General features: G+C 46.9%; 2 protein-coding genes across 13 annotated transcripts in view; one reads left to right on the top strand and one right to left on the bottom strand.

Annotated features, from left to right (window-relative positions):
- The window catches only part of LOC116849731 (polypyrimidine tract-binding protein 1), a 622,962-nt gene extending 609,104 nt beyond the window's left edge, over positions 1-13,858 (top strand). For all 12 annotated transcript variants that reach the window (XM_032827169.1, XM_032827170.1, XM_032827173.1 and 9 more), the window contains 4 exons: positions 667-759; positions 1,033-1,249; positions 1,999-2,140; positions 2,464-13,858. In XM_032827169.1, the coding sequence (XP_032683060.1) occupies positions 667-759; positions 1,033-1,249; positions 1,999-2,140; positions 2,464-2,532 (521 nt within the window). In that variant the 3' untranslated portion in view covers positions 2,533-13,858. The remainder of the gene's footprint in view (positions 1-666; positions 760-1,032; positions 1,250-1,998; positions 2,141-2,463) is intronic.
- Positions 13,859-13,890: 32 nt separating this feature from the next.
- Positions 13,891-14,622, bottom strand: part of LOC116849738 — a 17,230-nt gene continuing 16,498 nt past the window's right edge. Inside the window, exon 4 of the mRNA XM_032827184.1 lies at positions 13,891-13,901. Coding sequence (XP_032683075.1) covers positions 13,900-13,901 — 2 coding nt within the window. The 3' untranslated portion in view covers positions 13,891-13,899. The remainder of the gene's footprint in view (positions 13,902-14,622) is intronic.

Raw genomic sequence — 14,622 nt, forward strand, 5'->3', positions numbered from 1 at the left:
CTCTCCCGCCGCGTTTTTCCACGAACGATTAATTAATTACGCGACGAACACGCGAGAGTTGCGCATCAAAGAGAGAGAGACAGAGCGAGAGCGCTTTGTAAAAATTCTCATGGCTTCTGTACGTTTCACAGAGGCGTCCTTTTCTCGATTTTTCGTCGGCGAGCATTTCGCGACTCGTTAATAAACAAAGCATCTCGGTGAGTTAACGTCGCGTCCTTAATTATCTCGTTGCAATAGGAAACATTAAAATTATTCGATAATTGCTTCTGTTTCTGACTTTTCACCGAGATGTCATTAAGAAAAAGAATCCAACTAAAATTTGTCGAAAAATGTAAAAAGCCGCCGAGGAAGAGGTATCTGGATTATTTTCTACTCGAAAAAAACAGAAGAATCCTCGATAACGATGCGGCTTCTCCGTGAATTACTTCGTTAATCGAAGTGTTCTTTTGCAAAGTGAAATCTCCCCAGCCGATTCGCTCGCCTCTTGCATGTCCCGAATCTTAGATTCGATCGTACCCCGATCTCGATCGACCGAATATTGTCCCCGTTCATCTTCGATAATCCTTAGACGCAGCCTTTAATAAAGAAAAAAAAAAACAGAATGCGCCGTGTGTCGCGGCCGCGCTCGAGTTTACTAAAAGAGAAATTTGCGTATTGTGCATATAGGCGTTTACGGGGATGTACAGCGTGTGAAGATCCTCTACAACAAGAAGGACTCGGCACTAATACAGATGGCCGAACCTCATCAGGCGCTTTTAGGTAAGTGCACACCCGGAAAAATTCGACGACGTTCGCGACAACTTCGAGTCGCGTTTCGTTCGACCGGAAGAATGCCGATTTCTGTGCCGCGAAAGATCACCTCGCGACGGAGAAAGTATTCCTTCGCTGTCCGTGAGCGAGTGTAAAGATCTATACGTTTATCTCGAAAAGATTACGATCTCGACGTGATTTTGTATACATCGCGGCGTGGACGGATGCGCGCGTGGGAACGTGAATCGTTGGTGAACATCGCCCGTTTCATTTATATGACAGCGCTGACCCATATGGACAAATTGAGAGTGTTTGGCAAGCAAATCAAAGTGATGCTCAGCAAACACCAAACGGTTCAATTGCCAAAAGAAGGTCAGCCAGATGCGGGCCTGACGAAGGACTATACCAACAGCACGCTCCATCGATTCAAGAAACCTGGCTCCAAAAATTACCAGAACATCTATCCACCAAGTGCAACCCTGCATTTATCGAACATTCCGTAAGTGTTGCGACAGTCGTACTCTTAAGCCCATATCAATAATCGTTGCTTGAAACTTCCTTTAGATGAGATTAGATACCCAGATATGAATTTAGAGTTACACTTGAGTTTTTTTTCTTGAATCATACAATATATACGATATTATATTTCCAATCGCGTTTCAGCAGAAAGATTGGCTTTAAATTCAAACTCGAATATTTCACCAAGCAAGTTTCAAGCAACGACTATTAATACAGATCTAAGGCATGTATGAATAGTCATTATTTGAAACTTGTTATCTCACGTAGGACAAGTTTCAAGTAACGACCATTCATACAGGCCTTAGGTTTGTATTAGTAGTCGTTTGACTCAGGTGAGATGCTCAGATTTTAATCTGGAGTTAGATCAGAAGTTTTCAGTTGAATCACATGATACACGTGACATTATACTTGCAATCGCGACTCCACTGAGAACTTCACATGTAACTCTAAACTCAAATATCTCACTTGAGGCAAGTTTCAAGTGGCGACTGTTGATACGAGCTTAACGCTCTTATAGTGCGAGACGAAAATTGAAAGATTGTGCGTGAACACATTCGAAATATCTTTAAAAATATCTCGCATAATTTGTTACTCGCGAAGAGTTTTTCTTTCCATTTATTTAACATTTGTTCATCTACAAAAAACCGGAATTATTACGAAAGAGAGATCTTATATTCGCGCCGACTTTTTCTCACGGTGGCTTAACGGCGTTCAATTTTATCCTCGCAGAGCCACGGTAGCTGAAGAAGAGATCAAGGATGCTTTCACCAAGAACGGCTTCACCGTGAAAGCCTTCAAGTTCTTCCCGAAGGACAGGAAGATGGCTCTCATACAGATGCCTAACATGGACGATGCCGTGGCTGCGCTGATCGTAAGTAGCTTTCGCAATTAACTCGTTACCGTCGAAGTGGCGGACGATAATCCCGCGTGACTGGAAATAAAATCCCATCGTGGCGCCGCGACGTCGTTGCTGTGGAAAAGAAGACGTGCACATCGCTTTCTCGCACAGCGCGTCGCTCGTCGTGCAAAATTCTTGAGAAGAAAAAGCAGCAGGCGAGAGAGAAAAAGATAATAATTCGAGATAAAATCCGACGGAAAATTCGGCCGGTTATTCCAATCGAATGTCGCGACTGATTCGCTTCTCCGCATTGAAAGGCAACAAACTCCGGGGATGTTTGTTCTGTTTTTTTACAGAAAATGCACAACTACCAGCTCAGCGAGTCCAACCACCTCAGGGTGTCATTCTCTAAGAGCAACATCTAACAAGAATCGCCACCACACGAGCAGCAGTGGTACCAGCCCTACGCCCTAGTTCCCCTTTGGTCACCCGCTTCGGTCTACGACTGATGGTCCCGCAGTTGGATCCGCTCAGGTGCTCGTCCGTTCCAGTGAAAATTGCAACGCGCTGGTTGTTTGTTGGCCGCATTGTGCCGCAACCCCCATACACGGGACTCTATCGCACATTGGGACTCTGAAGCAGCACAAGAGGACAGGAGCTACCTCCTCCGAGCGAGCTTAGGATGCTTTCGAGGCCTTGTCCTTGTTGGGACGTATCTACGGCACGAACGTGTCCCCGCATCCGGTTGATTCTGTCGATTCGAGGGTTGCTAGGGTGTTAAGAGAGAGAAACAGAGAGAGAGAGAAAGAAAGATAGAGAGAGAGAAAGGAGATATATACACATACACCTACATCCCCACATAAAATAAAACTAGGGCTGCTGAACTAGGAATGCTGAAGCTAAGCGGCAAAATGCCGACGAGTCCGCGACGGCCTCTTCTCGATAGTAGTTCCGGTGCTGGCTTTCGAACGTGGTGCGCGATAATTTCATAATTTCAGATGACAAAGAACGATCTTTTCGATGATGACTGTCGTGATCTGAGGGTACGATCGAACATTGTTATGAAAGCCAGGACCGTCGCGCCGTAAGGAGTAAGAAAATATAGGAAAGAAGGAGAAAGAAGCGAAAGGGAAAAAAAAGGATAGGTAACAAAAACAAAAGATAGAGAAACAAAAGAAAAAAACAAAGAGGAGAAAGAAGCGATGAAAGGAAGAGGTCCCGGCTTTGCCGGGTGTTGTTTCCGGGATGGAAGACCTGACGGAAGCAAGAGAGAAGAGAAGGGAGATTAGGATTAGACGGGAGCGAGGAAGCGGCGCACAGCTGACGGACAGTCCTCGACTCTTGTACAGAATTTAACGCTAGGAAAGATAAGACATACTGTACATGTAAAATCTACGATCGTGCGGGTCCTGGTCGTCAAGGCCGCGACCGCGGCGCCGATCGCCACACTGATTACGGTTAAGGGTTTTTTCAAGTTGCATGGACACAAGGCCGTGCCGTTTCACGGCGCGCCCGTGTATCAGTTTCGGAAGCAGGTCTCCGTCGTCAGCGTGTGGTTCGACGAGCTGGTGCGTGCGAGCGACGATAGACAGAACGAGGGTAGGAGGGAAGGAAAGATCGCGAGGATAGCTAGCGTGCGTTTCAGGGTAATCGTCTCGCTCGTCGTACACGGTCATGCGCCACGCGTGAGGGGGTCAGATGTCGTCCGTTTGAGAAAGAAAAAGAGAGAGAACCAGCGGCGATACCCGCGCGAGACAATCTTCAATTCCGACGACATAGCACACATACACACACTTTTTCCGCGGCAGTACGACCGACGACGACGAGCGCGCGAGAGCATCGTCGAATACCGCTCGAGTATTCTCTTCGCGCTTTATTTCGAGCGAGTTCACGTAAGAAACAGCGGGCCAATGTCACGGGACCCTTTCGCGAGGTTTACTCCGCCGGCGAACCGATCGTCCTCTCGACATCTTCTTCGCGAAGCAGACGCGATGCGAATGATGCGAAGCGCGGGAATGGGTGGGTGGTTTCGTGGCTCTTTCGCTCTTTGGCACTCACCAGGGGGATCGGTCCGTTCGTGAGGCGGAAGCTATTATCCAAATCGTTCGTTGCATGCTGAAGAACGCATTCTGTCGCGCCGAGCTGCGTCGGGCCCGCGCTCGACCTACGTTAATGCTTCTCTCCGAGGGCGAGAGGCCCTCGTTCTCGGAGGTATCTTCAGTATTCTCGACTACCCCGGCGAAGTCGAACGCTTCTAGGAGGGGTCGAGCCAGGTCCGATCGTTCGGCCGAGATCATCAAGTCCCATCACGCTGGCCCACGCGACACGACTACGCGCGTTTGTTGTACGGTCGTCGCAGGTGGCATTTTTATAATTTGTACGTTTCAGTTTGGAGATAAGTATTATCGCACCCGCACACGTATCCGCGTTATGAGACCATGCAATTACGCAGTTACACACAGACACATACAGCAGACGTGACATACACACACACACACACACAATCGCATACAACGTCGCGCGTGAGATAAATAATATCGACCGCTGATTTATACATACACTTACAGATACAAGTACACATACACACAACAGACACGCATAGGTACAACTCGCAGATTTCTTAGTTAGAATAGATGCTTAGGCATGTGTTAGGATCTTAATCGTATAGTAAGCGACGAGAGACAAGTAATCGAAACTAGGCGGAAAGGCGCTGCTGTGTTAAACATATCGCTAATTAAAAAGTTTGCTACGTGCGAAGAGCGCGCGCAGAAAGTGTTATTTGAGGCGGATCGGCGGGTACTACTCGGGTCGCCTTGAGGATGGTGAGCGTGCGATGGATGATGCCGACACGCGGCGGAAAAGAAGTGAGGTCTTCCTCGAGCCATGGACGAGCGCATCCATCGCGCGGCGAGCCCTTGTCTATCACATTGAGAGTTCCTGATATCAAAGCATTCCTTCGGTAGTCGACAGTTGTGGGAGAAGGCGCCCCGTTAAGGAAGAATGAGAAAAGGAAAATAAGCAGGATACAGAAAAAAATAAATATGAACATGTTGGCCAATCAACGCGAGACTCCGTTAGACTCGAGGATATGCCGAGCATAGACTCGAATTCTCTTTTAACGAGATATATAGGTAGAATCGTGTGTTAACGGGGATTAGATAGGTCTCCTAAAAGCGAGCAGCAACAGCATCAACTTCGGTAGGGACAGTCCTCGAGGAGCTCGGGAGGTCCTCGCCGAGAAGCCGTGCGTGGCGGAGTTTCGACCGGCCGCTGCCGCGACCACACGGGGATTCCCGGTCGTTCCTCGTCGGCGACGGGATTCTCCGATCTCGTCCACGACAAGAGGCGCGCGCGCGCACCGGCAAAGTCCGCGCATTTCTGTCTGATCGACGTTCTGTTGGAGTCAATTAAATTTTACTGATATAACATAACTGATCGTAGAGAAAGAAAGAGAATAAGAGCGAAGGCGCGTCGCGTGGAACATTGTTGTTGAGGCGTAAATGAGCGTGAACGAACGACATAGAAAGAAAGAGAGAGAGAGCGCGAGAGAGGGAGAGCGAGCGAACGAGTAATTGCGAACGAGTGCGAGATAGAAAGAAAGGTAGATGGTGGAAGGTATTCGCGGGAGAGTAGTGTTGCGCGACTTAACGGATAAACTCTACGTTGTAGGGGGTGAGGGAAGTAGTTTCTCCAAGTCGTGTTCTCGCGCAGCAAACGAGATGGGGAAGAGCGACGAAACTGTGAAACAAAATGCGAATGCCGGCCTGAGCACAGGAGGAGACGGAGAGGGAGAGAGTGTGTGTTGTTTGTGCCAAAGTAGGCTAGCCGTTAAAAAAAAAGAACTCTAGAATGGGATCTCTTAATGAGCCGTGCGAACGGGATATCCATGTTCGATCGCGCGAACGCCGATTCTCAGGGTTCTGTCGCGCCACGCGCGATGGACACGTTTCTCGTAATGGGCCCGAATCGGCGCCTCGCCGGTCGAGTACCGACCAATCAGCTAGTTGTTTAGAGACGTAGCGAGTAGCCGGCATGAGCGAAGGGGCCAGTCTTTGCATCTATGATCTGTCTTTCGGACCTCTGATACTACGTTATTTACTTGGACTGCATTTATACATTCTAACGTGACACGTTCCGAGCACACTGGACCGCAAAATCGCCTATCACGAGAGGCATAACGAGAACAACACGCCCGTATGTAATCGACACACTTGCGAACACTTAACAGACATACATATATTACACACATACCCGCACGTTTACATCCACGCACACGCAGTTTTCAGTGCGCGACATAGTTTCCTTGTTTTACCTTGCCTAATGAATTGATCTTTCTCGTTTTAATCGGTTTTATTTCTCGTTGACTGTGCACTAATCTAAAACTCAAGCAAGAGAGAGCGCTTTAAGTTTTCATTGCTTCTTTTATTCGGATAATTTTTCGGCTTTCGAGATTCGCGTCTCGAGAAGCTGTACTTTTAAGCGTCTTACGTCAGTACTCTTAGCTGATTTGCGCCGACACTTCTTACGTTTTTTGTACACGACCGACCTCTCGTTTGTATCTCCTCAGTTGTCGCCGAATGTCACGAGCGTTGTATCGTAGTGCCACAGGGGGGAAGGGAGAATCGTGCGGACCTCTCCCGTACAGAGTCGCACTTCCGGCACGATATCGTCTAAGCGTACCTGAAAAGCCTCACAAGACGTTGCCCTACTTCGAGCTCCTTTATCCTCCGCGAGTCGCAACGTCGGAGCACCCCACCAATCGCGCCAGGTTGCTAATTCAATTCTACTTCTTGTCAGCCGTTTATTAACACATTCCCCTGTCGACGCGTCCGCGCGGCCACGCGGGATTACCCTGAAGTCATCGACGGACATCGTTTCATCGACCACATTTCCGCCGGCGTTGGCGCCGGTGAAAGCGTGGGCGAGAAACGCTCGTCGCCGATGATTTCATCGTGATCTCGCGTGCGCGATCACACATATATATACACACACACACACGCACATGCACACACAGCCAGCGTTTCCTTCTTCTTTCGGAATCTCTAATCGCAGCGCGACTGATCGTCGTCGCCGATGAAATGAAGCCGCACGTTTCTTTCCTCGCAGGATCCCCCGCGTTAATAGCGACAATCAATCAGCTCTTCTGCTCGCGGGGGGGAATCAGCGCGAGGTTCTCCCGTTAATTGCCAAAGTAAACTCGTTTTGCAAACGACGCGCGAATCGATCCTCATTAAGGGACTACTTAGTAGAAACGTCGTATGGAAACGGGGACAGCTGTATTATTATGGGCCGTAGACAATCTACAGGGTGCCCGACGTCAAAAATCGCACAATCATTCGGTTCACAGCCCGCCGCGTCGTACGACACGTTAGGTCGGCCTTCCTCCTTTCCGCTCGGACAGTCCTCGCGTGATAGGCAATGAGAGAAGAGGCACCCTGTAGACGGATAGATCGATTATATCACTAGCTGGGTTGAGGGGGGCCGAGGTGAGGGTTGGAGTAGCCAGCACTCGCTACATGGTGTCGTAGATATTCAGACTCCGAAATTTCCCAAGACTCGTCGCGCGCGGGAGAAGTTGTCGAGCCTACTACTGGGAGATCTGCTGATCGTGTTCCCATGCGCGGTGGATGCCAAAATCGCAAACCCAGCGGAGCGGGAGTGCCGAGGTGCGCGGTACCGATCGTGTGCGAGCCGCGAGACAGGGTCTGCCTCCTGGTCGCGAGATCGAGGACACTCTCGCGAGGATTCGCCGTCGGTCGGGGCTCGTTCATCTCGGCCAAGAAAGGTTCGCGAGTGGAGGAGATAATCGGCGGGCACGTACGCGGTGTAGAATCGCACTTGGACCAAGGAAATTCGGGGTCTGGTAGAGAGCCACGCAGTAGACGAAGCTTAGAGCCTACACAGAGGGTATACTATAAACTATATATATTATATATTATAGATAAAAAACAAGTACACACATACACACACATATGTACACTCTCCTCAGCGTAGAAACATAGACACAGGATATACACAGGGCCAGACACACCCGCGAATACACACACATGCTCATACACATACATATATACACACACACACACAGACGACCGTACACACACGACTTGTATCTACTATATATTTGATATATCGCATTGTAACAGGTGTGTCCAAAATGCGCCGCGGCTGCATCCCGATATAATCTATATTTTATTAATAAGGGATAAGTCTAATAGAAAGAAAAGAGAAAGAGGGTTGCTAACGTTACGGATTATCACATAAATTAGAGAGAAGTTTAAACTATATGAATTATATTGTATAATGCGGCGGAATCCACAAGTACACACACGGAGCAGAAACGGGCAGGGAGAGAAAGAAAGAGAGAGGGATCGCACGCATGCACGCACACATACAAACTCACACACATAACACACACTACACGCAGCGTTTTTCAGCGCGATCGCGGGCGGAGGTATATAAATATATGTATATTGATGAGTTTTAAATGACTATATCTGTGCTATCGTAGGTATATCGTTGAAATTCAGGATGGTCTGTGCTTGCCTAATCGGGGCCTTAGGCGTCGTTCACAACTGAAAGGGACAAATCTAAAAGAAAGGTAAAAATAAACGCGCGAGACGTCGACGCGTCTCTCGACGACGGGACCGACGACGTTCTCTTGTCAAACTTTTTCCGTGTTAGAGTTAGGGTGTCGAAGAAGAGGTGAGAGGTGAACCAAACAGAGGATAGGAGAAGGAGGAGGAGAGAGGGAGAGGCCAGTCGCGACGGCCAGAAGCGTCGAGCTGCGACCATTACCGAAATCTCGTGTTTCTCACGATCATTCTCTTGGCCGAACTCGATCGACCACGTCGCGGCTGCCTCCCCTTTCTCGTTTACCGAAGGAACAATACATACACGGCGTTACACGGTACAGCGGCTTAGCGGGAGCAAGCATCTCGCGAACACACGTACCCACACACACACAAAAAAAAAGAAATATAAATATATATAAATATATGCCTACATGAATACACGTCGCACGAAGGGACGCAGCTTGAAATTAAAATTAAGTACACACTAGTTTATATCGTAAAGAGATGAACAAGCGTTTAAAAGACACACACAGGGTCTCCAAAGTGCGGACGGTTAGCGAAGGTACGCGTGGTCTTCGGGATAGGTCGTCGACGGTGAGAAATAGAGAGAGAGAGAGAGAGCAGATCGTAACCGAGCGTGAGAGCGTTTCGTGCGGATCGAGCAAGTCGAGATAGCGACCTCGCTGCCAAATCCTAACGGGTCTAACATGATAAAATCACGAGAAGACTCCCGCGGCAGAATGACGCCTCGATGACGTATCATTGACGCCAGACACGTCGTTGAAACGTTATCGACACGCCATTTGACGTCCTGAGGATCGTCCTAACATCACATATTGTTTCGATGCAAATTCGCCGAACCAAATCGCGAGACCAAAATGGTGACCACCGGGTCTTCGATCGTTTACTTTTACGCCGTTATCTCGACTGACGCGATGGTGGCACGGGAACCAAGCGAGATCTCTCCTCTAGGAAACACACGTCTCGACAGATCGCTAGGTCTGTTCGGATTATTCGTTAGTGTGCCTGTCGGCTGAGTGACTCCGCGATGTTTTTCTTGCCTGCTCTTACTTCCGCGAGAATCACGCTGGTGTTAGGATCCCGGGGAGAAAAGGGCGCTCCGCGTCGTGACGGGGACGGAACGGAGGGACTGTGGGGCGAGCGCTTTCCGTCCCGGAACGTTCACCTCGCGATCCATTGCACGTGATCTTCGCACGAGGGGGCGAAAAGGCCGCGGCTCTTTAGGTCCCGAACGACAAATTCTCGGTGGATTTCTACTTGAAGGGGTAACAGCGCGAGACGAGATACGTCGCTGTAGCGACGAGCATATGAGCGATTGGCAGAGCGAAATTTTCCCAAGTTATCGTAACTTTCACTCGCGACGAGGAGAAAATGAAGACACCGAGTAGTGTTCGATGTCACCTGGCAAGGTGAAGCGTTTCTTCTCAATAGGAGCGCGACGTTAACGCGCTCGCGCGCGCGCGAGGCACAGCTGAGGGAAAGGAAGAGTCGTAGAAATGAACTGAGAAGTGGTCGTTGAGCTGTAGAAAAGTTGACTGAGCGTCTAGAAGAGAGAGAAGGTGGAGAATGAAGAGATTGCGGGAGCGCGACCGTGTAACGAGGAGAGTAGCGAGGTAAAAACATTAGTAGCGTGTTAGAATCGTGTAGTAGCTCCTTTCTAATTAAGCCTGCAGACTAAGTAATGTGTATAGTTAAATGACAATCACTCGACTCTCTGTATCGACAATTGACGAAGGGAATCTCTGAGCCGTGATAAGCTGCCACGCACCGAATTCCCCTTTCTTCGTGTTCCCTTCCTCCCCTCGAACCCGCCCTCACCTTATCGTATATATTCCCTTGCGATTGTAAATCTTTTCCTCGCACCGATATCGTGTGGACTTTCCTTCTCCCTGTGAGAGAAAGACACTTTCCTTCACCGAGCTGGTGGACGACCAGCGTGCTATTCGCGAGCTCTCCAGAGGGGCAGGGGTGTGTAAATAACGTGTGGAGAAGCGGAGAGGGAGACTCGAAAATCCGTTGACTCGTCTTCGACTCGCGTCGTTTTGTCTCATTTGTCCGAAAGTGTCTAGATCGATAAGTAGATGAACGTTCCCCCCGCTATTACTACACAAATTGCTGAAAAGACGATGTTGCGTCTTCGTTTCGCCCTGAATTGATTTTCCTTCTGCCCGATGTTCCAACGAGATTTTTTCACCGCGCCATTACTTGAGTCCCTTGTCGGCCGCGTTGATCAGCGCGAGATGTTTGTGAAAAGAATCGCATCGGCGAATGTATAAACGCGAAGAGATCTTTTGCCCGATAATACGCACTAGACGATACTCGTAGGATAGGCTTTCTGACATTTTTCTGCCGTTTTTTTCCGAAACGATTCGAGGTTCTTGCGCGAAATCTCAGGTTGTAAATACATACGCTAAATTTACGATTCCTTCGATATCGCGTCGCTTTAGCCTCTCCAGCGATCTTGCCGCCTGTTTTCCGCCTTTTCGCAGAAAAGAGACTCTCGTGCCCACGTGACGTGCCCCCAAAACTCCGTCTTTCGACTCTCACACTTTCCGAAATCTATGCCCAAAAAGATCCTTGGTTTTCTGCGTCTACCTTCCTTCTTTCCCTTTCGTCTCACTCACAGACGTCGTTCTCCGGTCTTATCGATATCCGGTGACGATCTCGCGCGTCGCCATCCACGATGAAGGGATCTCTCGTTTGAGAAATATTTTCTTTCCCGTCGTATCAGCATTTGCACTATACATATGAAGCTCTGAAAATTATCGGGATAATTCTGATCTTTTAAATTTGCTTCTCTACAATCTCGTAATATCACAATTTGTTAGCATTATATTGCTCTTACGTGAAGTAATATTATATATTAGTTACTAATTATCTTATATAAGTATTTATAATATTATATATATATATATATATATATATATATATATATATAATATTATAATATTATCATCTTAGGTATCTTATTATTTTTGTAATATTAGTGGAAGTAAGATTAGTATTAGATCGACTCACAGTCTTTTCCCATACAATGTATTTCACGATATTAGACATTTTTATTGGAAAGTGAAAGAAAGCCAAAATTATTCTAATAATTTCTAATGACATCGAGTATGCGCGAATAAGAAATCGGTAGATCGTGCGAGATCGCGTCATCGGGATTTCGATCGCCGGCGAGGCGCGCTCTAAAAAATCGACGAATCTTAAACGCAAAAAAAAAGCTAAGAAATATATATATATGCGTGAGAGAAAACCAATATGGGCCAGGAATTGCGTTGCAAGTCACAATCAGCTCGTCTCCGGCAAAGCAGACAATTTTCTTTTTACGAGAAAACTAACGGAGAACCATTGTCAGAGCGGGCGTTTTACGGTTAAGCTCTTTCTTAGTAAGTTCGATTAGGTAATTAGTCGATCGGTAGATTGAAGGCGGAGATGTCGCGAGCGATCCTTTCATTTGTCGTGCGTCGCGTAGCGCGACGCGAGCGCGTGCAACAGGGGAAAAAGGGAAGTAGAGGGGAGAAAAGGAGAAAATTCGGGAGCGCAGGAGATAACAGAGATAACGTGGAGATAACAGAGGAAGAAAAGAAGGGAGAGGAAGAAGAGTAGAAGTAGAAGTAAAAACAGGAGAAGGAGAGATTTTCGGATCGAGACGGAACGTGCGCGATCCTTTCTATTATCGATCAGCATTTACGCGAAAGAGAGAGACAGAGACGCGCGCACACATTCACACACGTTAGCATTTACCATGTACACATACGATACCCGAGGTATATATAGGTATATATAAATAAAACGCGCGATGTGTGCTATACCTATACTATACATATAGGTATGTGTATATAAACACACACATACGATGATACTTTTTCACACGTGACACGTACGTTTGACGTTTGACGATCTTCCACGTGCCTTCCCGGCGCGATACGCTCACACAGAACACACACCTGTACGCCGACGCGATATGTCGTTGATATATTATTGTCGCCCATGACCTTTTTATACCTCGAACTCTCTTGGACCCTCTTTGGAAAAACGAAAGTACTTCTCTCCGCATCGATTCTCCGCCGACAGATCTGGAGGCGCGCACGTTTTTTTACCCTCTTCTGCGACCGCGGTGATCGACGCGTTGTACCTCCGCCACGAATACTCGTTACGGCGATGTATTTCTACGTGTTACGGCAAAAATTCTGTCATTTCGTTTCCGTGCTGTCGAGTGCTCGCGGATCGGAAATCCAAAGTGCGTTTCTCCCTCGTCTCGTGTGACGAGGCAAACGTGACGTCACGTAAATCGGTGATACGTCTCTAGAATCTCATCGTGCATTTTCACATGGTGCGACGATTCCTCTTTTTATCTCTCTTTTTTTTTTTCTTTCGTTTACGTTACGTACGCGAGAACACTAAGTAAGGTGTGTGCTTCAGGTACTTCGCACATATCACAGCGCGCCCGCAAGAATTTCGTTCGCGCGACTTTTTCCAGGTCTGTCTTACGCATTAGCGTCTTACGAGTATCCTGTTCTCCATTTTGACGGTATTATCGAACGTATCACATTTATCATGCTACTTCTTCCCGCTGAATCTGTCGTTTTTGCGTTTATCCCCCCTCGCCTCTCGTATCACTTACTTTAATCTTACTTTTATACTTTTAATCGCCGCCGGTTGTTATTATCACCGTCGCTGCGATTGCGTTCTTTACTATTACTAGCGCTATAATTATTATTAATATTGTCTGCTCTTATTATATAATTATCTTATCCTTACGTTTAATGAATTTCTTCTTTTTTTTAATCTTAGCATTAATGACGCGCTTAATTGTGCGCCGAAGAGAGACTCCACTCTCTTCGGCGGAGACACTTTTTAATTTGTATTACTTTAGACCTCATCGCGCGCGCGCGCGATACTTTCTTGTGTGTAATCGTTCTAATTTTAGTTTTCCGAATCACCACTCTCGAATGGCGGTACCACTGTTCGTTGTACTTTCATCTACCATTGCGATAACTACTATTACTACTACTATACTATTACTATACTACTACTATCACTATTACTACTATTAGTACTACTATTACTACTACTACTGTCATTACTACTATTACTATCACTACTACTACTGTTACTATCACTACTACTATTACTATGATTATTCTCACTATCATTCGTTATTCGCTACTTTCTACTATCACTCTTACTCTTTCCTTCTTCTACTTCTTTCTCTTCTTCCTTTCTCTCTTTAGTAGAAAGACACGGCGATTCGCATTGCTCGTATCTGTTTCAACTGCGAGGACAGTAAAATTCAAATAATCAGTCGTATCAAACGAGGAAGAGCGAGTGAAGTAAAAGAATTGAGCACACGAGATTAATAGCGGAGCAATACAGATCGCCATTATTTTCTATATTTAGTCTCTGTCTCATGATTCATGACTATACTATATCTTCACTTCCTCTTTTTCTCTCTCTCTCTCTCTCTTTATCTATCTCTCTCTTCATCATCTACATATTTCTATCTCTATTAAATCTTTCTCACATACTCTCTCTATATATGTATGTATGCATATTATATATATATGTATATCGTATGCTTTGTACTACTTCTCTATTCTTATCATTATTATATTACTCTACTACTGTATTACTCTCTACTACTATGAGTGCTACTATTGCCGCTCCGACCACTGTTTGCTCTTACTATAACCGTAGATGCGTTTTACATGCGGCTCGTAAGTAATCGATGTCCTTGCCTGTTCTTTATTTTATCTCGTTTTAATGAAATTATTTTTTAATCGAAATAATTACCCTGCATCCATCCCCACACACTCTCCTGCTGTATACTTTCTCGACTCTGTACTTGGCATTGCGAATCTCTGTACCGTTTTCTCTGTCACCATCAACCACCATCACCACCCCCCCCCCCCCCCCCCC

The sequence above is a fragment of the Odontomachus brunneus genome, unplaced genomic scaffold, assembly GCF_010583005.1.
Source record: "Odontomachus brunneus isolate Ranch 3 - 2012 unplaced genomic scaffold, Obru_v1 Obru_scaffold_125, whole genome shotgun sequence".
Lineage (NCBI taxonomy): Eukaryota > Metazoa > Arthropoda > Insecta > Hymenoptera > Formicidae > Odontomachus > Odontomachus brunneus.